Source organism: Notechis scutatus, chromosome Z (assembly GCF_049901735.1).
Source record: "Notechis scutatus isolate UNSWTSFEM ecotype Mainland chromosome Z, rNotScu1.2, whole genome shotgun sequence".
Classification (NCBI taxonomy): domain Eukaryota; kingdom Metazoa; phylum Chordata; class Lepidosauria; order Squamata; family Elapidae; genus Notechis; species Notechis scutatus.
The window spans coordinates 113,320,468-113,346,366 of NC_142025.1; the positions used below are offsets into that span (position 1 = coordinate 113,320,468).

A 25,899-nucleotide genomic window follows, 5' to 3' on the forward strand; every position below is an offset into this window, starting at 1 on the left:
AATTTCATTCCCCAAAAGTTCTCAAAACTTCTTCAATGTCAAGTTTCAACGTGTATAGCAAACAAAAACAAACAAAAAATTCCTTATATATTTTTTATTTATTTATTTATTTATTTATTTTATTTTTATTTGTCAATTGCTTACAAGATAATAGGTAAATAAGTAAAATAAGTAAAACATAGTTATAAATACATGGATACATATAAGAAAAATAAAAAATATATATAAAAGAAACAATAGGACAGGGACGGTAGGCCCATTGGTGTGCTTACTGCACGCCCCCTACAGACCTCTTAGGAAAGGGGTGAGGTCAATAGTAGACAGTCTAAGGTTAAAATTTTGGGGGTTTGGGGAAGAAACCACAGAGTCAGGTATAGTATTCCAGATATTGACCGCTCTGTTGCTGAAGTCGTATTTCCTGCAATCAAGTTTGGTGCCGTTAAACTTGAGTTTGTATCTATTGTTTGCTTTAGTGTTGTTATGGTTGAAGCTGAAGTATTCATTGCAATGTATGATTTTATATACTGTACTTAGATCGGACCAAAGGCGGCATAGTTCTAGGTTTTCTAGGTCTAGAATTTTGAGTCTGGTGGCATAAGGTATTCTGCAACGAGTAGAGGAATGGAGAACTCTTTTCGTGGAATTTACTTTTTTCATGTAATAAAATAAAATAAAAGGTTATTGGTGTTGCCTCATTGACTTTAGGCAGCTACAGTATTAAAGCCAAAATTATATGATATGTAGAAGTGGTCCCTGAGTTAGCACAAATTAACCTCCCCAGGCTCATGTCTCTGCAAGTGAAATTAAATTTGCTACCTGTACTCCATCTCTTTATTATTAGAGGTCAGTCTTCTCTGTGAAATCCCACTGAATGTTATTTTCCTCAGTTTTTTACTTGAAAAATTGGTCAGTTCTCTCTGCAAAACAAAGAAGAGTTCCCTCTATCTTTCCTTTCTTAAACTGAATTGGTTTTATGGCTTTATTCCTATTTCTCATTCGATCAACATACCACTTGACCACAACTTGATTTTTTACTTGTCTCTTCCAAGATATTGAACTGAACAAAACATTGATGGACTGGTAATATCCAAGCTCTCTCACAATGGTCTGTCTGACTGTTCATATCTTCTAAGGCATTATAAGAAGAGAAAGTCACACAGGGTGCATCAAGAGCTTTAACTTGGGCCTCCAGTAGATGCTTCCTTGGTATTTGTCTTAACAGAGTAACAGAGTTGGAAGGGACCTTGAAGGTCTCCTAGTCCAACCCCATGCTCAGGTAGGAAACCCTATACAATTTCAGATAAATGGTTGTGCAGTCTCTTCTTGAAAATGTCTACAGATGGAGCACCCACAACTTCTAGAGGCAAGCTGATTAATTATTCTCACTATCAGGAAATTCTCCTTAGTTCCAGGTTGGATCTCTCCTTTATTTGTTTCTATCCATTGTTTCTTTTCCTGCCTTCAATCTCTTTTTTGAGATTAATTAATGTTTTGCATCCACCATAGTTATCCCTTATTTGTTGAAATGATTTTCCTCCTCTTCCCCCTTTTCAAATGTTGTCCTGGGAATTTAAGTCTGATGAGAAAACAATTTTTAATCTACATAATAAACATATTTGCATTAATTGTGCATTGTCTGAAACAAATATATAGATATAAAAAGATGTAGTGATATATTTCATACTATTATTGTTTTATTTAATAATTTGTTGCATTTTTGGCTTATTTACCTTTTGGAAGTTCTTGAATTCCTCTGTTTATCATTTTAATATTGTGCAACTTGAATAATTTCATGTTGATCATGGGGCATAACCTAACCTGTAAAGCAGGTGCCCTTATCAATGCCTTATTTTTGTAATCCTTCAATACAAGTCAATAAAGGAGATATTGCCAAATCTGATTGTCTTTTATCCTGAAGTTTATATAAATACAGGCCTATCCTTCCTCTTTATATGACAACATCTCCCACCCTTCTCAACCTGTGGCTGAAGAGCAGAAGCCTGGAACTTCTCCACTCAGAAATAAAAATGTTATTTTTGCTCCAACTAGTTTCCATTTTAGTAATCATCAAAGGTAATGGTTCTTCCATACAGAGGCGGAAGCTAACAGGCTCCAATATGCTTGAGGTAAATGGACAGCAACATGCCAGATAGTTAAAATATACATATTAATATTTCCAGATTAATATTTCCAGATGTCCAAATAGAGGTCCAGATGCTGGGATCAGGAGGGGAAGTGAGAAGGCCTGGGGAGTCCCTCCTCCTCTCCTGCCAAGCTTCAGGCTTCAACTTCAGTAGCTATGATATGAACTGGGTGAAGCAATCTCCTGGGAAAGGACTGGAGAGGGTTGCATGGATAGACAAGAATGGAGATGGAAGCACCCAATACTATGCTAATTCAGTGAAAAGCCATTTCACCATCTCTCGTTGAGATGCCTCCAAGCATACTTTATCTCCAAATGTACAGCTTGAAACCAGAGTGTAATAACCCAGTGTATTACTGTGCTGGAATGTCACACTGAAAAGAAGTTGTGATGAAGCCTATCAAAATCCCGTATAGCTCATGACTGGTGTCCAAGATGAGTCAGCTTTCATGGCCTCAGTAAAGGAGGAGAAATTATATTTCCATGCAGCAAAGTAGAACAGAACCTCTTTCATTTTCTCTACTGGTGATCTGAAGAAGCTGCTAATATTGAAGTAGTTGAATGATACTTATCATTTATGAACCAGTTTTTATTTGCTAAAGTATATGAAGAAGAATTTAGTCACAGAAAAACAAGAACAAAGCATGCCTGGCATCACTTTCCATAGGAATGGAGCCATATTTAAAAGTCACACATGTTAGGTCTGTCCAAACAACTTTTAAGTGAATGCAATCAGGAGCTCTTTTATCTCAATCAATATGTAAATTAGAGCCCAATTTCCCCTTTAAAGGAACTGCATGGTTTCCCTTTTCAGGCTATACCCACCAACACAAAGTTTGAGCACATTCACAAATTCTCTATATCAGTTCCCTTCCATTCATTAGAGGAAGCAGAAATGATCCAGTGGATAAACTTGGTGTCCTTACTAGCAGTCCTCAGAGGTAATTCTATCCTTTATCCTCAGCTTTTTCCATTTTAATACTTAGCTACTCAATGCAAGAAGCCTTGTAAATAAAATACCTGAATTTCTCCTCTTACTAAATACGGCTAAATTCGACATTATATTTGTCTATGAAACATGGCTCAATGCATCTCTCCCTGACTCCATTACCACAGTAAGAGACTATCATGTTTACTGATCAGATCAAGAAATCTGTAGAGGAGGTAGTGTTGCTATCTTCTATAAAAAGTCCCTAAATCTAAACAACATTCAAGTTACCCAGGAACTTGCTCTTCCTGAGACCATCGCCTGTGAACTGTCCTTAAATATCACATTTCGGTTCTTACTATGTTACAGAGCCCCTGATTATGACATTGAACATATAAACAAGCTAAATTCACTACTAACATGGGCAACATCCTGCCCACACGCTTTTATCTTTCTTGGTGACTTCAATCTACCTCATATTAACTCGACCCTTAATGAAGTACAACTGAACCCATACATGCAACCTTCTACAATGTAATAACAAATCTGGGACCAGAACAACTAGTAATCAACAACACTAGAATTAACAACTGCCTCAATCTCATCTTCTGCAATAGTTTGAATTCAATTTGCGGAATACAAAATAAAGAACCCTTTTCCAACAGTGACCACAACATGATTGACTTTTGCCTCCACATACATCCACACAAAAATCATCACAACAACGAAATCCCCAATTATAACTTCAAAAAAGGCAACTATGATCTTATAAACAACGATCTCTCATCCCTTGATTGGCAATTTCTATTCTCTGAATGCAATACTGTAGAAGACCATTACAACATATTTTTATTTGAAGTTAAAAGAGTCATCAAACTATATGTACCATTAACAACTCCCAAAACCAGAAAAAAAAATTTACCCAAAACAATAAGGAAGCTTCAATCCAAAAAGAATCACTTTGGCAGAAAAACAAATCTGGTCACGTTGCCAAATTCAAAAGCAGATACAAAAATTTATGTCACCAGATAAAAACTGAATGCACCAATTATCACATTAAACAAGAAGAAAACCTTCTACACACCAATTCCATCTGTGCTTTCTACAATTTTATAAACAACAAACTAAAAGACTCAAGGTCCATCCCATCCCTGAAAGGACCTAATGGTAAAGACTGCAATAACAACCCTATTAAAGCCAACCTCTTTAACACATTATTTGGCTCAGTATTTGTAAACAGCAATGGATCATGCCCAGTATTTCCTAGTCAAACCACAGAAAACTACAATGATTTAATACATATCGATTTTACAGAAGACATTGTTGAAAAAGCACTGCACAATCTAAAACCATCTCTATCTATTGGACCAGATGGAATATGTGCCTACTTCTTAAAAAAGCTATCCACTGCAATAACCAAACCTCTAAGCATAATATTGGAAAAATCTTTCAGGACCAGCTCCTTGCCAAAACAATGGTCACAAGCCATGGTCATCCTCATCTTCAAAAAGGGAGACCCCAGCCTAGTTGAAAATTACAGACCAATCTCTTTATGATGGCGTCACCTATAAAGTCATGGAATCAATTATTAACCAATCTATCATCCTCCACTTAGAGACAAACAACCTACTCTCTAATAAACAATTTAGTTTTAGGAAAAAACTATCCTGTAATCTGCAACTCTTACACTGCAAAAACAATTGACTACACAACTCGATCAGGGCAAAGCAATAGACGCAATCTACATAGACTTCTGTAAAGCCTTTGATTCAATGGTACACAACAAACTACTCCTAAAACTAAAATCTTACGGTATCTCTTACGGCATTACTGGATAGAAGCATTCCTGTCAAACAGACAACAAATGATCAAAATTGGGAGCATCCTATCAAATTCTGTACCTGTCAACAGTGGTGTCCCCCAAGGCAGTATTCTAGGACCAACTCTTTTCATACTCTACATAAATGACCTCTTTGATCATATCAAGAGCAACTGTGTTCTCTTCACTGATGATGTAAAGCTATTCAACACCAAAGACAATACTGCTACCCTTCAAAAAGATTTTGACTACGTATCAGAATGGTCAAACACATGGCAACTTCAAATCTCAACAAATAAATGCTCTGTCCTACATATTGGCAAAAAAATCAGAAAATAAAATACAGGCTGAATAGTCAAGACCTTGTTGATGATCCAAACTCTGTCAAGGATCTTGGAGTACTTATCTCAAATGACCTAAGTGCTAGAGCCCACTGTAACTACGCAGTCAAAAAGGCGTTAAGAGTTGTTAACCTAATCTTTTTTTAAAAAAAATCAAATTTTATTAATTTTCAAAGACAATACACAGACAAAACATAAAATGTAAGAACATAGAACATCTTTTCTAAGAACTACTTAACAAAACAAATAAAACATCTTATTTAAGTACAACATAATTCTAAATTATCACGTTTCCACCCACAATTTAATGTGCATCTTATATATTCAACTTCATATCTTATTACTCTTTTCCAACTTCTCACTGTTTCTTCCTTTATTTCTGTTCAATTTTATTCATTAAACTTATACTTTTCATGTATTTCATATTACTATATTTCATATTATTACTATTTCATATGTTCTTATCCAACATCATTAATCCTCGATAAACAAACATAAGCAAACAAAATACATAACATAAAAACATAAAACTTCTTTTAGAAAGCGGCTTAACCCCGGGTTACAACTTTTGTACAGACATAAATCAAATTCATGCTCACCTATTCACTATTTCATATCTTATTTAACATTCTAAATTTTTCATATGTCTTCTCCCCTCTTTTCACTCTCTTAATTCTATTTTATTTATTTAATCTCAATTTAAATAATTATACTTGTATCTCTTGTCCGTTCTTTTTCAATTATCTATTTATCTTTTCTCTTTAATACAAACTTTTTCCTGTAATCACTGGTTGAAGTATGACACCTTTCTATCTTTCCCCCCAAATTTAACACTTAAAATAATACATAATTTCCATTCTGATTCTGCTTAGTACATTCTACATAACATTTTAAAATAAAAAACATAATGAGCTTATAGTATGGTAAAAACAATGTTCCATAACAAATTAATTAATTAAACTCTATTAGTTAATTCTTAAACATTTTACACATTCCCTACAATGTTCTATTAAGACATATGTTATTCCAATTTTCTAACTCTATTTCAAATACAAATACTACAATACAATCTTATGTACTTTTGCAGAATCTCTTTTTAGATTATATTTTACCCTTTGTCTCTGAAAAAAACCTGTTTTTTAACATCTTGTTTTAAGCCTTTATAACTTCTCTTTACTTTTTCCCTTCCTTCCTTGTCAAGTCTAGCCTTTTTACCCCACCTCTCTCAATCTCCAGCCTCTTAGTCTCCCCTCTCTGTTGTATTCCTCTTTTCTGTTGCTTTCTGACATTATATCGATTTTTCACCTTATTTTTCCCTTTCTTGGTTGTTTTTTTAGAACTTAAATTCTCCATTTTCTTTTCCTTTTTACGCTTTTCTTCCTCAATTAAAATTATATGTCCATTAAAGATGGCTTCTTCTTCATCATCCCAACCTTCTTGTTGTTGCATTTCCTGATAAGTAGAAATCGCCATTTCTAAGAAGCGAAACATAGATCCAAAAGAGCCCTTGCCTTCTTCTTCCTCTTCTTTTAACTTTTCAAATTCCATTTTCAATTCTTCAACAGATACCTTTGTGAAAGTTTTTTTTTTTAAACAATCCAAATGTTTTTTTAGTCTTTCAAAAGATAGTTTACAAAAGTCCCAAAGTCATCAAGCAATCAAAGTCAGCACAAACTGTTTCATTTAGCACTTTCTTCTTTTAATACTTTCTCTTCCTGGGGTAGAAATCAATTACACAATTCCAAGGTAATTTTTAGAAGTTTTATTGCAATTTAATCTCTGATCTTATAAGCTCCAAGCAGTCTCCTTCAACAAATCTTGGTATAAATCATTTACCTCTCTTCCTTCCCACTTATAGCAAAAAGATTTTAATTTTTAAATGCCAGTTTTTAGAAATCTAATGTCCTTTTGGCTTTAATTTTCAAAATTAGTACCTTCTGCTGCCAAAGCAGGTATTTCCAATTTCCATCTGCTGTCTCCATAGGGAAGGAAAGTGAGGAGAAAAAAAAGCTTTCCCTTTCACTTTCAACCGCAGCTTTGCAATCCTCTTGAGGAACAATGTATCACTTAAAGAGCCAAAGTTCCAGGGTATTCAGATGTTGCTTGTCGTCCCAGTTCAGCCAAAGCTTTCACTTTCTCAACTTCCTCCTGCACAAAACTTGTCCGGTTGAGAGGTTCTTGGTGGCGGCCATTGCTGACCGCCGCTCCACCGCCTTTGGAAAAGGGAGTTAAGCCGGCTGGGGAAGGGGTTGCGATGCCCCCAGACCCCTGCCCGGATCTCCTCTCTTCAGTTATCCCTACAGGATAACTATAGCCTCCCAATCCAACTGGATCGAAGGCACTCCGGCAGCGAGCGCGGCAGGGATCGTGCACAAACGCGAATTCCTGCCGCCTCCAAAGTCTGACACACAGGAACTCTAGAGTTGTTAACCTAATCTTATGTAGCTTTTTCTCTGGTAATATTACACTAATAACTAGAGCATACAAAACATTTGCTAGACCAATACTCATATACAGCTCATCAGTCTGGAACCCACATTACGTATCTGATATTAACACAGTTGAGAAAGTCCAGAAAAATTTCACAAGAAGAGTTCTCCACTCCTCTACTCATTGCAGAATACCTTATGCTACCACACTTTAAATTCTAGACCTAGAAAAGCTAGAACTATGCCGCCTTCAATCCGATCTAAGTATAGTATATAAAATCATACATTGCAATGAATACTTCAGCTTCAACCATAACAACACAAGAGCAAACAATAGATACAAACTCAAGGTTAATTGCACCAAACTTGATTGCAGGAAATACGACTTCAGCAACAGAGTGGTCAATATCTCGAATACTCTACCTGACTCTGTGGTTTTTTTCCCCAAACCCCAAAAACTTTAACCTTAGACTGTCTACTATTGACCTCACCCCTTTCCTAAGAGGTCTGTAGGGGGCGTGCATAAGCGCACCAATGGGTCTACCGTCCCTGTCTTATTGTTTCTTTTATATTTTTTATATTTTTCTTATATGTATCCATGTATTCATAACTATGTTTTTACTTATACCTATTATCTTGTAAGCAATTGACAAATAAAACAAACAAATAAATAAACAAATAAATAAATAAAAAATAAAAAATAAAAGGTGCTGAGAGACAGTTGCTCTTAGCACTTGCTTTATACAGACATTTGCTTGTGTTGCTGACTTGGATGGGATGTATTGTAAATAAACCGTTATCTTAACTCCACAAAAGTGAGTAACGTGGTTTATACCTAAAATCCCTACTTGCCTAGAAAGTGTGACACTTAAGCTTCAATGTATATACCAAACAAACAAACAAAAAATCCCTTATATCCAATTTGCTTATTTCATGTATGCTGGTTGATGAACAAAATGAAAGGTTACTGGTGTTGCATCTTTGACTTTAGGCAATTATAGTATTAAAGCCAAAATTATATGATATGTACAAATGGTCCCTGAGTTGAGCACAAATCAAATTCCATGGATATGTCTCTGGAAGTGAAATTGAACTTGCTCTCTGTACGCCATCTGCTTATTACTAGAAGGCAGTCTTCTCTGTAAAATCCCACTCAATGTTATTTTCTTCAGTTTTGAAAAATTGCTCAGTTTTCTCTGCAAACCAAAGAAGAGTTCCCTCTATGTCTTCTTTCTTAAATGTAGTCCAAACTGAATTGGTTTTAGGGCTTGATGGATTGGTAGCATCCAAGCTCTGTCACAATTGTCCCTAATTGTTCAGTCTAAATGTTCATTTCTTCTAAGGCATCATAAGAAAAGAAATTCATGCAGATTGCTTCAAAAGCCTTAACTTGTGCCTTCAGAAGGTGTTTTCCCTGGTATTTGTCTTGAGATAATAACATAGTTGGAAGGGACCTTGGAGGTCTTCTAGTCCAACCCCCTGCTCAGGTAGGAAATCCTATACCATTTCAGAAAAATGGTTGTACAGTCTCTTCTCAAAACCTCTAATGATGCAGCACCCATAACTTCTAGAGGCAAGTGGTTCCATGGATTTATTGTTCTCACTATCAGGAAATTTCTCCTTAGTTCCAGGTTGGTTCTCTCCATGATTAATTTTTATGTAGATTAACATAATTGGAAGGGACCTTGTGGGTCATTGAGTCCAACCCCCCCCCTCCCCGAGAAGACCCTACTCCATTTTTGACAGATGGCAATCCAGTCTCTTCTTGAAAGCTTCCAGTGATGAAGTTCCCAAAACTTCTGAAGGCAACTTCTGTTCCATGGGTTGATTGCTCTCACTGTTAGTTTCATCCATGGCTCCTTTTATTTTTATTTATTTATTTTATTTATTTGATTTGCCAATTGATTACAAGATAATAAGTATAAGTGTATACATAGTTGTGAATACATGAAATGGGTACATATAAGAAAAATAAAAGAAGAATAAGAGAAACAATAGGACAGGGACGGTAGGCACGTTGGTGCGCTTTATGCACGCCCCCTACAGACCTCTTAGGAAAGGGTGAGGTCAATAGTAGACAGTCTAAGGTTAAAGTTTTTGGGGTTTGGGGAAGAAAATACAGAGTCGGGTAGAGTATTCCAGACATTGACCACTCTATTGCTGAAGTCGTATTTCCTGCAATCAAGTTTGGTGCGGTTAACTTTGAGTTTGTATCTATCGTGTGCTCTTGTGTTGTTATGGTTGAAGCTGAAGTATTCATTGACAGGTAGGACATTGCAATGTATGATTTTATATACCATGCTTAAATCAGACCGAAGACGGCGTAATTCAAGGTTTTCTAGTTCTAGAATTTCAAGTCTGGTGGCATAAGGTATTCTACAACGAGTAGAGGAGTGGAGAACTCTTCTTGTGAAATATTTCTGGACTTTCTCAATTGTGCTAATATCAGATATGTAATGTGGGTTCCAGACTGATGAACTGTATTCGAGTATTGGTCTAGCAAATGTTTTGTATGCTCTGGTTAGTAGTGTGATATTACCAGAGAAAAGCTACGTAGGATTAGGTTAACAACTCTTAATGCCTTTTGGCTATGTAGTTGCAGTGGGCTCTAGCACTTAGATCATTAGAGGTGAGTATTCCAAGGTCCTTTACAGAGCTTGGGTCATCAACAAGATCTTGACTATTCAGCTTGTATTTTATTTTCTGATTTTTTTTGCCAATATGTAAGACAGAGCATTTATTTGTTGAGATTTGAAGTTGCCATTTGTTTGACCATTCTGATACATAGTCAAGATCTTTTTGTAGGGTAGCAGTATTGTCTGTGGTATTGAACAGCTTTACATCATCAGCGAAAACAACGCAATTGCTCTTAATATGATCACAGAGGTCATTTATGTAGAGTATGAAGAGAGTTAGTCCTAGAACACTGCCTTGGGGGACACCACTATTGACAGGTACAGAATTTGATAGGACGCTCCCAATTTTGACCATTTGTTGTCTGTTTGCCAGGAATGCTTCTATCCAGTTATTCAGTTGTCCAGAGATACCATAGGATTTTATTTTTAGGAGTAGTTTGTCGTGTACCACTGAATCAAAGGCTTTACAGAAGTCTATGTAGATTGCGTCTATTGCTTTGCCCTGGTCGAGGTTGTGTCGTCCATATGTTTTTGCAGTGTAAGAGTTGCAGATTACAGGATAGTTTTTTTCTGAAACCAAATTGTTTATTGGAGAGTAGGTTGTTTGTCTCTAAGTGGAGGATGATGGATTGGTTAATAATTGATTCCATGACTTTACAGGTGACGCAGCATAAGGAGATTGGTCTGTAATTTTCAACTAGGCTTGGGTCTCCCTTTTTGAAGATGGGGATGACTGTGGCTTGTGACCATAGGTTAGGCAAGGAGCTGGTCCTGAAAGATTTTTCAAAGATTATGCTTAGAGGTTTGGCTATGGCAGTGGATAGCTTTTTAAGAAGTAGGCACATATTCCATCCGGTCCAATAGATAGAGATGGTTTTAGATTGCGTAGTGCTTTTTCAACATTGTCTTCTGTAAAATCGATATGTATTAGATCATTGTTGTTATCTGTGGTACGGCTAGGAAATACTGGGCATGATCCATTGCTGTTTACAAATACTGAGCCGAAGAATGTGTTAAAGATGTTGGCTTTAATGGTGTCGTCGTTGCAGTCTTTACCATCAGGTCCTATCAAGGGTGGGATAGACCTTGAGTCTTTTAGTTTGTTGTTTACAAAATTGTAAAAAGCACAGGTGGAATTGGTGCTTAGAAGGTTTTCCTCTTGTTTAATGTGATAATTGATGCATTCGGTCTTTATCTGGTGGCATAAATTTTTGTATCGGCTTTTGAAATTGGTAACGTGACCAGATTTGTTTTTCCGCCAGAGTGATCTCTTTTGGGATTGAAGTTTCCTTATTGTTATGGGTAATCTGCTTTTTGTTTTGTTTTGGGAGTTGTTGTTGGTACATATAGGTTGATGACTCTTTTGACTTCAAGTAAAATATGTTGTAATGGTCTTCAACAGTATTGCATCCAGTGAATAGAGATTGCCAATCAAGGGATGAGAGATCGTTGTCTATAAGATCATAGTTGCCTTTTTGAAGTTACAATTGGGGATTACATCATTGTGGTGATTTTTGTGTGGGCGTATGTTGAGACAAAAGTCAATCATATTGTGGTCACTGCTGGAAAAGGGTTCTTTAGTTTGTATTCCGTAAATTAAATTCAAACTATTGCAGAAGATGAGATCGAGGCAGTTGTTTAGTCTAGTGTTGTTGGTTACTAGTTGTTCCAGTCCCAGATTTGTAATAGCATTGTAGAAGGTTGTGTGTATGATTTCAGTTGTACAATCATTTAGGGTCCAGTCAATATGAGGTAGATTGAAATCACCAAGAAAGATAAAAGGGTATGGGCAGGATGCAGCCCATGTTAGTAATGTATTTAGCTTGTTTACATGTTCGATGTCATAATCAGGTGCTCTGTAACATAGTAATAATCGAATTGTGATATTTAAGGATAGTTCACAGATGATGGTCTCAGGAAGAGCAAGCTCCTGGGTAACTTGGATATTTTTTAGATGTAAGGACTTTTTATCGAAGATAGCAACACCACCTCCTCTACGAATTTCACGATCTGATCGGTAAACATGATAGTCTCTTACTGTGGTAATGGAGTCAGGGAGAGATGCATTGAGCCATGTTTCACAGACAAATATAATGTCGAATTTAGCCATATTTAGTAGGAGGAAAAATTCAGGTATTTTATTCACGAGGCTTCTTGCATTGAGTAGTTTGCATTTAAGGCCGGCAGTAGTTGGAATTGAGGTAGTTAGGGGCGTGCATGCCTAGTCTTGGGTGATGGTGGATCGGTTGAGGTAGGGTTGTGGTTGAGGGTTAAAGCTGAGTTGCGGGTTGTGTGGCTTACTTTTGATACAGTCAGCATGGTAGTCAATGTACAGGTCCTTCTCTCCATTGTCTAGACGTTTTTTGAGTTCAGTGCGGAGTACACGGGAGCGGCACGTTGCTGTATGGTTAGGTCAGGGCGACAACGGAGGTTCTTATGGTTGGTGTTGGTTTTGGCGAGTGAATTTATAGTGTAAATGAATTTACGTTTGCTTGATTCATTTTTTGCAAATGACCCTGCACAAGCGTGGGGCCACAGAGCCGTCTCTGTTTTTGAGCTCTCGGCCAATGCGGGGAAATGTCAAGTATTTCATCAGCGGAGATGGTTGATGCTTGATAATCACTGATGATGTTTCGGACAGTTGTGATGTCATCATTGTCATTGATGTCCTCTAGACCAAATAAGATGGCGTTTGGACATTTCCGTTCATGCTCAACAGCTTCTCTGAAACTCTTTTATTGAGATTAATTAATATTTTGCATCCCCAGTAGTTATCCCTTATTTGTTGAAATGATTTTCCCCTCTTCTCCCTATTTAAATGTTCTTCTGAGAATTTAAGTCTAAAGTCAGAGCAAAAATAATGTTCAACCTAATAAAGTTATTTGCGTTAATTTCACATTGTCTAAAACATCAAAACAAATCTATGAATTAGATTTGGTGTATTTCTCATTATTACTATAATTATTTATTTAATGATTTATTGCACTTTTGGAAGTTGCTGAATTCTGTTGTTTTGTTTTTGTCTTCTTTTGTTTTGTATTGTGCTCATGTGAATGATTCCATGTTGATCGTGGGGCATAACTTAACTTTTAAAGCCAGGTGCTCTAATCAATACCCATTTTTTGTAATCCTTCAATACAAGTCAATAAAAGAAATTAATATAAGAAATAGCATGTGTTTATCATAGTGCATGAAATGCATTCTAATATATGATGATTAAAAAGATGAATAAAAATAGTATTCTCTGCAGGAAAGAACATTACATTACAATAAACAGACAGTTCCTTTCAAAAGTCCATTGAACCATATATAGAAGTGGGACAAAGTGGTCTTTAAAAACCTATACTTCACTATATTATGATAGTTGGAATTGTTGGTATAATTGGATTGATCAAAGATAAATTATATACCATAAGGCATAAGAGGAAGTATTAACCTATCATTAAGGAGATAGCGATATATGTATAGAATAGGTGTGTGTAGATGACATAAATCAAAGGTTATGAAAAAAGATCTTGCAAACTGTAAAAATAAGAATGCTTTTAACTTTTCTTCCCTCTTTTTCTTTCTTTTTTCTTTCTTTTCAATCTTTTCTTTTCTTTCTTCTCTTCCTTCTTTTTTTTCTTGTTTATTTGTGTATGTATCGTTGGTTGTTTTTAATTGTAAAAACTAATAAACTGTTTAAAAACAAAAAACAAAACCTAACTTGTAAAACCAGGTGCTCTTATCAATGCCCAGTTTTTGTAATCCTTCAATAAGAGTCATTAAAGGAGATTAATATAAAATTGCATGACTTCATCATAGTGCAAGAAATACATTCTATTACATGAAAATTAAATACATGAATAAAAATACTGTTTCTGCAGGAAACAACATTATATTAAATAGAAAATTCCTTTCAAAAGTCCATTGAACCATATACAGAAATACAATAAACTGGTCTTTTAAAAAAGGGGGAGTTTTTCATAAAATTAAGTTAATACATACATTATGGTGAACATAATTTTCATATACCCATTTGGTTTTTCAAAAACTCTTGGTGGTATTACCAGCCAAACCCATTTCTCTTTTATCCTGAACTGTATGTAAATATGGGGCTGACCTTCCTCTTTATATGACATCATCTCCCATCCTCCTCAATCTGTGGTTGGAGAGCAAAAGCCAGTCTGCCTGGAACTTCTTCCCTGAGAAAGAAAAATGTTATTTTTGCTCCAACTAGTCTCCATTTTAGCAGTCATCAAAGGTAATAGTTCTTCCATACAGAGATGGATACTATAAGAATATATGTTTGAGGTGAATGGACTCCAACATGCTGAATACTAAAATGTACATATCAATATTTCCTTTCCAGATGTGCAAATGGAGGTCAAGCTGGTGGAATCTGGAGGGGATGTGAGAAGGCCTGGGGAGTCTCTCCACCTCTCCTGCCAAGCTTCAGGCTTCACCTTCAGCAGCTATGATATGGTCTGGGTGAGACAGGCTCCAGGAAAAGGACTGGAATGGGCTGCCTGGATAGATAATGATGGAGATGGGAGCACCCAATACTATGCTAATTCTGTGAAAGGCCGTTTCACCATCTCCCGCCGAGATGCCTCCAGCATGCTTTATCTCCAAATGAACAGCCTGAAACCAGAGGTCACCGCTGTGTATTACTGTGCTAGAGAGTCACAGTGAGAGGAAGCTATGGTGCAGCCTGTCAAAATCCCTTATGGCTCATGGCTGGTGTCCAAGTTGAGTCAGCTTTCATGGCCTCTGTTAAAGAAGAAAAGTTACATCTCCATGCAGAAAAATAGAGCAGTATCTCTTTCATTTTCTCGACTGGTGATCTGTAGAAGCCACAAATATTGAAGGAGTTGTGTTATACTGATCATTTCTGACCCAGTTTTTGTTTGCTGAAACAAATGAAAAACTGTTTACTGTTTACTCATAGGAAAACAAGAACAAAGCATGTCTGGCAACACTTTTCTTAGGAATGGAGCATTATTTGAGAGTCACACATGCTAGGTCTGTCCAAAAAAAATATCTAAGTGAGTGCACTGAGAGGCACTTTTATCCCAATCAATATGTAAATTAGGGCGCAATTTCGCCTTTAAAGGAGCTGCATGGTTCCCCTTTTCAGGCTACACCCAAAGACACAAAGTTTGTGAACTTTCCAAACATCTCAACAATCAGTTCCACTCCATTCATTAAAGGGAGCAGCAATGATCCTGTGACTAAATGTGGTGTCCATAGTAGCTGTCCACAAAGGTAATTCTATCCTCTGTATGAAGCCTTCTCCATTTTAATTCTAGTATTAGAATTAGAATTACAAGAACTTTATTGTCATTGTACAAGTACAATGAAACTATGGATGCACCCCAGCAACTGTTCACAACACAATAAAACCAAAGCACTTAAAAATGAAGATAAGAAAGATAGAGTACCCACGTCTCCATTTGCAATTTGAGAATACAATATCTATGAATATACACAAAATATACATCCAACACTGACTGGAACGCTTAGCCGAATATAATACACAAGAGATGGATTGTACTGTAATATGTTATTATGTATTTGAATGGGATATTGAGATTTCACATCTTTTCACATCTTAATGAGGTGTTTATTTGCGGTTCGGATGGCCCAGGAAAAGAAACTATTTGTTAGTTTAGTGGTGTGGGATTTTATTGACCTAAAACGCCGTTCAGATGGCAGCAGGTCAAAAAGATAATTTCCAGGGTGTGAGGGGTCTTCTATAATGGCCTTGATTCTGATTTGGCAGCGGGACCTGGCTAAGTCTTCAGGGGAGGGCAGAGGGCAACCAATGATCTTTTGAGCTGTGTTGATCACACTCTGTACAGATTTCCTGGCCTCAACTGTGGAGCCTGCATACCACATACCCAGACAATATGTCAGAGTGCTCTCCACAGAGGCTTTATAGAAAGCCAGCAACAGCTTCTTATCCAGATTGTTCTTCCTGAGAACCCGCAGGAAGTGCAGCTGCTGCTAAGCCTTCTTCACTATGGCCTTGGTGTTAGGGGACGAGGCAATATCAGCTGAAATATGGATGCCAAGGAATCTGATCGTAGGGACAGTTTCCACTCATTCTCCATTGATGATGAGTGGGCCGTGGTCCTGTCCATATGTAAAGGAGTGTTTGCTAAAAGAATTTTCATTTTAGGTGTCCAATCTGAGGTCCAGTTGGTGGAGTCTGGAGGGGATGTGAGAAGACCCGGAGAGTCCCTCCATCTCTCCTGCCAAGGTTCTGGATACAACTTTGGTGGCTACAACATGGGCTGGGTGAGACAGGTTCCAGGGAAAGGACGAGAATGGGTGTCATACATAAGCTACAATTCTAGTGTTATTCTCTACTCTGACAAAGTGAAGGGCACTTCACCATCTCTAGGGACAATGCCAAAAGCTAGCTGTATCTGCAAATGAACAGCCTCAAACCAGAGGACACAGCAATCTATTACTCTGGGAGAGACACAGTGAGAGGAAGTGAATCTGAAGGCAGGCAAGAACCTTCAAGTGGATTCAGTCTCAGAAAGATAAATTTTAATCTTTGAACCGAGGAGTAGGTGATGGATCTGCATCATAGCGGAAGAATATTCCATGGATCCAATATTCAATGGAATATTTTATATAAAATATATAAATTAGGGAAAAGAGAAAGTCATACAAATTGCTTCAAGAATTTTAACTTGAATCTTCAAAAGTTGATCCCTTGGTATTTCTTCTTCTTTTTTAAAAAACAAAATTTATTAATTATACAACTAAAATGTCAATCAAACACATACACAACACACAGAAAGAAAAAGAAAAAAAATTAAAAAAACGAGCAATTCTATTATCGACAGTCTATGGTTCCTTGTTTGTTATCAGTATTGGTGACATATTTACAAATACATCTTATTGCGAGTATATAATTACTACCTCTTTTACATTTTACAGTTTTTACTAATATATATTTTTATTGGTATTTCTTCTGATAGAATAAAAAGTGGGAAGGGTCTTTGGAGGTCTTCTAGATCAACCCCCTGCTCAAGGAAGAAACTCTATACCATTTCCAAAAAAATGGCTGTCCAATCTCTTCTTTAAAAGCTCTACTGTTGGAGCACCCACAATTTCTAGAAGAAAACCTTTCCACTGATTAATTGTTCTGTCAGGAAATTTCCCCTTAGTTACAGGTTGGATCTCTCCTTGATCAATATTCATCCATGGCTTCTTTCCCTGATTTCAGCCTATTCTATTGAGAGTGATTAATATTTTGCATCCATAGTAGATATCCCTCATTTGTTCAAATGACTTTCCACTTCTCCCCCTTTTCAAATATCCCCTGGGAATTTAATAATCAAGCCAGAACAGAAAGGGAGGACTTTGTCTTTAAATATGATCCATCTTCTAAGGCTTTCCACTCATTTTCTCTCTTGTCATTGCAGTCAGCAGAAATGATCATGTGGCTATCTTTGGTAACATTGCTAAGAGCCCTCAGAGGTACTTTTTCCTTCCATTCAGATATATTCTCTATTTTGATTCTATTTGTTTGCAAGGAAGATGTGCAACAGGTGTGAGTTAAATGCCTTTCTTTCCAGGTGTCCAATCTCAAGTCCAGTTGGTGGAGTCTGGAGGGGATGTGAGAAGGCCTAGGGAGTCCCTCTGTCTCTCCTGAAAAGCCTCTGGATTCACCTTCAGTAACTCCTACATGGACTAGGTGAGACAAACTTCTGGAGAAAGCCTGAAATGGGTTTCATATATAAATCCAAGTTCAATTAGTATTTACTACTCAGACAAAGTGAAGGGCCGCTTCATCACCTCCAGGGACAATGCCAAAAGCCAGCTGTATCTGCAGATGAATAGCCTCAAAGCTGAAGACATGGCAGTCTATTATTGCACTAGGGAACACAATGAGAGGAAGCCCACCAAAAACTATCTCACATGAAAAGAAATTCACTGCAGAAATGAGAAATCCCTTTTGCCCCTCTAAGAAAAAAGACCATTATATTGACAGTGGTGGGATTAAAAAAAGAAAAATTACTACTGGTTCTTGCTGGGCGTGGCAGGGGAAGGATACTGTAAAATCACCATTCCCTCCCCAAGCCACTAACCTGCTTTCCAGCTTTGTTCTCCTCTGTAGGGCAACAAAAGAAGACCCAGATGATCCGCTAGGACTTGGGAGGCAGAAAATAGATGGGAGCAGGGCCAGTCAGAGGTGGTATTTGCCAATTCTCCGAACTACCCAAAATTTCTGCTACCAATTTTCCAGAACTTTTAGAGCCTGCTGAATACCATCTCTGCCTATTTCCTTTTGAGGTCCACTCAGATATATATTGCTGTTACTTAGGCTGTATTTTGAGTAAAGGACTGCATTCTTGAACCAAACACAAAATCTCTTATGCGGTTTTTCACTCATGAAATTGTTGAGCAATATTGGTTAAAATAAGCCGACCACAAGAATATTTGCCTAATCAAGGGTTCATTCAGATGTACTCTATCTACACTTTGACTCTTATGCAGAAGTTTTAAGGGGTCTTTTTCCTTTTATCGATGCATTTGTTTGTGCACTTTATTTTTTAACATCTGGATTAAAATTTTGAAAAGCATAGTTCTAGCAGAATATCTTTGGAGATTCTCAGTCATACCAATCAAAGAATAGCAGTGATGGAAGGTTCCTTGGAGGCCTTCTAATCCAACCCCAGACACAAGCAAGAGAGCCTATACTATTCTGGACCAATGGCTGTCAAATCTCTTTTTAAAATATTCAGTAATGGTTCACCCACAACTCACTGTCAATAAATTTCTCATTGGTTGGTTCACTTCTTGATTAATTTCCATCCACACATCTTGCCTTGCCTTCTGATGCTTTGGAAAATAGGTTGACTCCCTCTTCTTTGTGGCAGCCCTCTAATATTGGGACACTGCTATCATATCACCCCTAGTCCTTCTTTCACTAAGCATACCCAGTTCCTTCCAACATTCTAGGTATGTTCATGTTAATTCATAAAAGCCAGGGCTGTCCCAAAGGCAGTTGTTTTTTTTCCAAAAAGCACCTGAGCTTTCTTGGATGAGAATCAAAATGTTCCCACCCACACCCAAAGAAAACTCCCACAATAAAGTTGTCTTTTGGGAAAAAAAGAAACCACATTTGAACAGCCCTCTCTCAACCGGGGTGGTGGTGGTGGGGGCGTTGTCAGGGTACAATATCATATATCTCCAGTCTGCAACACAGTCCTGTTTCAACAAGGATCCACACCCAATTGCACCATGCAGGTAACTCTGAGGACACAGATAAATGTCCAGGTGGCCTCTATTATTCACTAAAAGAATGCAAATGACCAACTATCTGTAAGGAGGATCAATCCTTCCATTCCTCACTATCCAGTCAGAGCCAAAGAAATTTCTTGGATGAGAAGCAAAATGTCTTCAAAGAAAAACAAGAAGGTCCAGTTGCCTCTTGAAAAAGTACCTTTGGGACAACTATGACCTGAAAGACTGGGAATCTCTATAGATATTTGGGGTATACATCTGGCAGATTATAGGGGAGAGATTTGAAATAAGCTGCTTGATATAGAATTGCTGATTCAGCAGTTGACTGGTTCATACCCAGTTCATGCAAATGCATCTTTCAAGCTTTGCCTATATAATCATCTTTTTTTTAAGGAAACTTGTGCAAATCACCTGTAACTCAATCATCTCTCCCTGACTCATTAGAATACAAGCAAAAATTAATCCTGTTATTGCTCCTCCACCTGTTTTACATTAGAGGGCAAAGTTGTCTGCAAAACGCCACTAAACATAATTTCCCCAGTCCCTGCTTGCACAGTTTTCTCTGCAAATCAAAAAAGAATTCACTCCAATGCTCCTTTTCTCAATGTGGCTCCAACTGAATTGACTTTCAGGATGCAGTCACTATTCTTGTTCAACCAGGAAACCACTAAGCCATGATGTGATTTTTAACTTGTTCCTTCCAAGGTATTGAGAGAGAGAAAAGCAATTAATAAAACACTTGGACATCCCTATAATCAAACCCTGTCACAATTCTATCTCTCTGAAAGTCTTTTAAGGCATCATGGGAAGAGAAAGTCATGAAACTTGTTTCAAGAACTTAATTGTGAGCCTTCAAACTGCAGTACATCAATAAAACATCTTTAGTATTACATTTATATCTAGGCTCAGACTTCTTCTATTTACAGTGAAGGCTTGTGTTTTTTTTTTTTTTACTTTCTACTTATGTGAAAGTCACACATGTTAAGTCTCTCCCAAAAATTGAATGCACTGAGAGGTTCTTTTATTCCAATCAATAGGTAAATCAGGGCACAATTTCCCCTTTAAAAGCTACACACATCACCAAAAAATCAGCAAAAAAAATCAGAAAATAAAATACAAGCTAAATAGTCAAGACCTTTTTGAGGATCCAAACTCTGTCAAGGACCTTGGAGTAATCATCTCTAATGATCTAAGTGCTAGAGCCCACTGTAACTACATAGCCAAAAAGGCATTAAGAGTTGTTAATCTAATCCTACGTAGCTTCTTCTGTGGTAATATCACACTACTAACTAGAGCATACAAAACATTTACTAGACCTATACTTGAATACAGCTCATCAGTCTGAAACCCATATCATGTATCTGATATTAACACAATTGAAAAAGTCCAGAAATATTTCACAGGAAGAATTCTCTGCTCCTCTACTCATTGCAGAATACCTTATGCCACCAGAATTGAAACTCTAGGCATAGAAAACCTACAACTACGTCGCCTTCAGTCCGACCTAAATATAGTATATAAAATAATACATTGCAATGTCCTACCAGAAAATGAATACTTCAGCTTCAATCATAACAATACAAGAGCACACAATAGATACAAACTCAAGGTTAACCACACCAAACTTGATTGCAGGAAATACGACTTCAGCAACAGAGTGGTCAATGTTTGGAATACTCTACCTGACTCTGTGGTTTCTTCCAGAAACCCCAAAAACTTTAACCTTAGACTGTCTACTATTGACCTCACCCCTTTCCTAAGAGGCCTGTAGGGGGCATGCATAAGCGCACCAATCATGCCTACCATCCCCGTCCTTTTGTTTCTTTTTATTTTTCTTATAAGTATCTATCTCATGTATTCAAAACTATGTTTATTCTTATACCTGTATCTTATAAGCAATTGACAAATAAATAAATAAATAAATAAATAAATAAATAAATAAATAAATAAATAAATAAATAAATAAATAAATAAATAAATAAATAAATAGTTGGTGCACTTTCCAAAATTATATACTATCAGTTCCCTTCCATTCATTAGAAATGATCCTGTGGTTAATCATGGTGTCCTTACTAGGTGTGCTCAGAGGTAATTCTTTCCTTGGTATTCAGCTTTTTCTATTTTAATTTTTGTATACATTTTTGTATTCATTTTAGGTGTCCATTCTGAGGCCCAGTTGGCAGAGTCTGGAGGGGATGTGAGAAGACCTGGAAAGTCTCTCCGTCTCTCCTGCCAAGCTTATGGGTTCACTTTTAGCAGCTGTGTAATGAATTGGGCGACACAGTTGGAGCATCCACAACTTCGGCAAGCAAGTCTTTCCATTGATTAATTGTTCTGTCAGGAAATTTCTCCTTAGTTCGAGGTTGGATCTCTCCTTGATCAATATTCATCCATTACTTCTTTTCCTGCCTTCAGCCTCTTCTACTGAGAGTGATTTATATTTTGCATCCATAGTAGATATCCCTCATTTGTTCAAATGACTTTCCACTTCTTCCCCCCTTTTCAAATATCCCCTGGAAATTTAATAACGAAACTGGAACAGAAAATAAATTTCAACTTAATAAAGTTATTTGCATTCATTTCACATCTTAATTCAGTCAGATACAGCAGAATAAACCTGTAGAAATAAATAGGATATGGAGGTAGTATTTCAAAGTATTGATTTTTTATTTCATAATTCATTGTATTTTAGCTTAATCCACTAATGGAAGTTGTTGAAGTCCTTTGTGTACCATTTTTTATATAGTACCCATGTTGATCGCTGGGTCTGATATAAAACAACAATACCAAATTTTTGTGCTTTTTCAATAAAATAAAGGACATTATTATAAAAACATTGTGTATACATGATAGAGTGTGAAATACATTCTAATACATGGGGATTAGAAAACATTAAAAAGCGGTGTTCTTATGAGGCAATGAACAGTAAATCAAATTAAATGGAAATTTCCAAAGTCCATTGAACCATTTAAAGAAATAGGACACACTGGTCTTTAAAAAAATGGGGGGAGGGAACCTGACATTAAATTACATTAATAGATAAACTTCTTGAACAATTAATAAGTGGAACAACTTGCCTCCAGAAGTTGCAAATGCTCCAACACTGGAAGCTTTTAAGAAGAGATTGGATAACCATTTGTCTGAAGTGGTGTTGGCTTTCCTGCCTAAGCAGGGGGTTGGACTAGAAGATCTCCACGGTCCCTTCCAACTCTGTGATTCTATTCTATTCTACAGTATATGGTGAGCACAACCTTTATATACCCTTTCAGAATTTTCAAAAGCTTTTGGTGGTGTTATAAGCCAACCCTGGCTTCCTTTTATCCTGAAGTGTATGTAAATAGGGAGTTGACCTTCCTCTATATATGACATCATCTCCCATCCTCCTCAATCTGTGGTTGGAGAGCAAAAGCCAGTCTGCCTGGAACTTCTCCACTGAGAAAGAAAAATGATATATCTGCTCCAACTAGTCTCCATTTTAGCAGTCATCAAAGGTAATAGTTTTTCCATACAGAGATGGATACTATAAGAATATATGTTTGAGGTGAATGGACTTCACCATGCTGAATACTAAAATGTACATATCAATATTTCCAGATGTGCAAATGGAGGTCCAGCTGGTGGAATCTGGAGGGGATGTGAGAAGGCCTGGGGAGTCTCTCCACCTCTCCTGCCAAGCTTCAGGCTTCACCTTCAGCAGCTATGAGATGTGCTGGGTGAGACAGGCTCCAGGAAAAGGACTGGAATGGGTTGCCTGGATAAATGATGATGGGAGCAACCAATACTATGCTAACTCTGTGAAAGGCCGTTTCACCATCTCCCACCGAGATGCCTCCAGCATGCTTTATCTCCAAATGAACAGCCTGAAACCAGAGGTCACCGCTGTGTATTACTGTGCTAGAGAGTCACAGTGAGAGGAAGCTATGGTGCAGCCTGACAAAATCCCTTATAGCTCATGGCTGGTGTCCAAGTTGAGTCAGCTTTCATAGCCTCAATTAAACAGGGGAAGTTACATCTCCATGCAGCAAAATAGAGCAGAATCTCTTTCATTTTCTCTGCTAGTGATCTGGAGAGTTCACAAATATTGAAGTAGTTGAGTTATACTGATAATTTTCTGATCAGTTTTTGTTTGCTGAAACAAATGAAAAACTGTTTACTGTTTACTCATAGGAAAACAAGAACAAAGCATGTCTGGCAACATTTTTCTTAGGAATGGAGCATTATTTGAGAGTCACACATGTAAGGTCTGTCCAAAAAAATATATCTAAGTGAATGCACTGAGAGGCACATTTATCCCAATCAATATGTAAATCAGGGCACAATTTCGCCTTTAAAGGAGCTGCATGGTTCCCCTTTTCAGGCTACACCCAAAGACACAAAGTTTGTGAACTTTCCAAACATCTCAACAATCAGTTCCACTCCATTCATTAGAGGGAGCAGCAATGATCCTGTGACTAAATGTGGTGTCCGTACTAGCTGTCCTCAGAGGTTATTCTATCCTCTGTATTAAGCCTTTTCCATTTTAAAGGAGTGTTTGCTAAAACAAATTTCATTTTAGGTGACCAATCTGAGGTCCAGTTGCAGGAATCTGGAGGGGATGTGAGAAGACCTGGAGGGTCCCTCCAACTCTCCTGCCAAGGTTCTGGATACACCTTTGGTGGCTACAACATGGGCTGGGTGAGACAGGCCCCAGGGAAAGGACTGGAATGGGTTGCTTCAACCTCTAGTTACTACTCAGACAAAGTGAAGGGGTGATTCACCATCTCCAGGGACAATGCCAAAAGCCAGTTTTACCTGCAAATGAACAGCTTTAAACCAGAGGACACAGCAGTCTATTACTGTGGGAGAGACACAGTGAGAGGAAGTGAATCTGAAGGCAGGCAAGAATCTTCCCTCCCTCAGAGCAGATCTCCAAGAGGATTCAGTCTCAGAAAGATAAATTTGAATCTTTGAACTGAGGATTAGGTGAGGGATCTGCATCGTAGTGGAAGAATATTTCATGGATCCAATATTCAATGGAATATTTTAAATAAAAATATACAAATTAGGGAAAATAGAGCCCAAAGAGATATTCCCTTTTTGAATTGAAGATGAAGAGTACCTCTGTGTTTACACTCACAAGTAAATGGTTCACAGAGCTAGAAAGAACGAGTTGTGACTCAGCTACGACAGGCTCTAGGGAAGGGGCTATACAGAATCCATGAAAAGGTTCTTTACCATCTTCAGAGACAAATCAAACTGCCTTCTGTATTTGCAAAGGGAAATCAGAAGGTGGTGCAAAACACCTACTATTTTTGACCTTGACTGAAATAAAATCTGTGGTTTCAGCTGTGAACTTGACGTTTTTTCAGTTTCTTACTGGGGAATTAAAATAGTTCCTTGAAGAAGAAAAAAATGGCCCTTAGAGAATTTAATTCCCAAGAGTTCTCGAAACTTCTTCAATGTCAAGCTTCAATGTGTACAGCAAACAAATAAAAAATCCCTTATATCCCATTTACTTTTTTCATGTATGCTGGTTGATGAACAAAATAAAAAGTTATTGGTGTTGCATCTTTGACTTTAGGCAGTTATAGTATTAAAGCCAGAATCATATGATATGTACCAGTGGTCCCCGAGTTACGCCAGTAATTGAGTTCAATCAAGGCTCAATCCCCAGTCTCATGTGTCTGGAAGTGAAATTGAATTTGCTATCAATACTCCATCTACTTATCACTAGAGGGCAGTCCTCTCTGTAATACCACACTGAATGTTATTTTCCTCAGTTTTTCCTTGAAAAATTGGGAAGTTCTTTCTGCAAACCAAAGAAGTATTCCCTCTGTCTCTCCTTCTTAAATGTAGTCCAACCTATATTGGTTTTGGCTTTATTCCTGTTTCTCATTCTACCAGGATATTGCTTAGCCACAATTGCACTAAAGCTTCAGTCACAGAAAGTTATATTTGAGTCTTTGAATTTAGGAGCAGGTGATCAAATTATATGATGCCAGTAAATAAGTCTGTGCTGAATCCATGAATGGGTTGTTCACAGGAGTGGGATTCCCCCAGTTTACACCTATTTGCTTGAACCGGTTTTTAACATTCTAAGCAGTTCAGAGAACCAGTTGTTAGAAGAAATTATTGGCCTAATCCTGTAAGGAAGGCAGAAAGGAAACATTCTGGTGTTGCTTACAGAAACTGCCTCCCCGTTAACCCTTATTACATTCTTGGCAGTACTAGACTTCCTGTCTCAGGAACTTCTCTGGAGATTTTTCCCCTCCTTTGCTGGTACTTTGTTTGTGTGGAGTGACCATTCAAAGTTACAATGGCACTGAAAAAAGTGACTTATGAACATTTTTCACACTTATGACTGTTGCAGCATCC

General features: G+C 37.3%; 1 pseudogene and 1 gene segment (V, D, J or C); both read left to right on the forward strand.

Annotated features, from left to right (window-relative positions):
• The first annotated feature begins 3,010 nt into the window (after positions 1-3,010).
• On the forward strand, positions 3,011-18,385 carry LOC148129127 (uncharacterized; annotated as a pseudogene).
• Positions 18,386-23,090: 4,705 nt separating this feature from the next.
• LOC113427203 (Ig heavy chain V region 6.96-like) lies at positions 23,091-23,456 on the forward strand. The segment is given in 1 exon segment: positions 23,091-23,456. A coding segment is annotated over 1 exon segment (366 nt).
• The last annotated feature ends 2,443 nt before the right edge of the window (positions 23,457-25,899 follow it).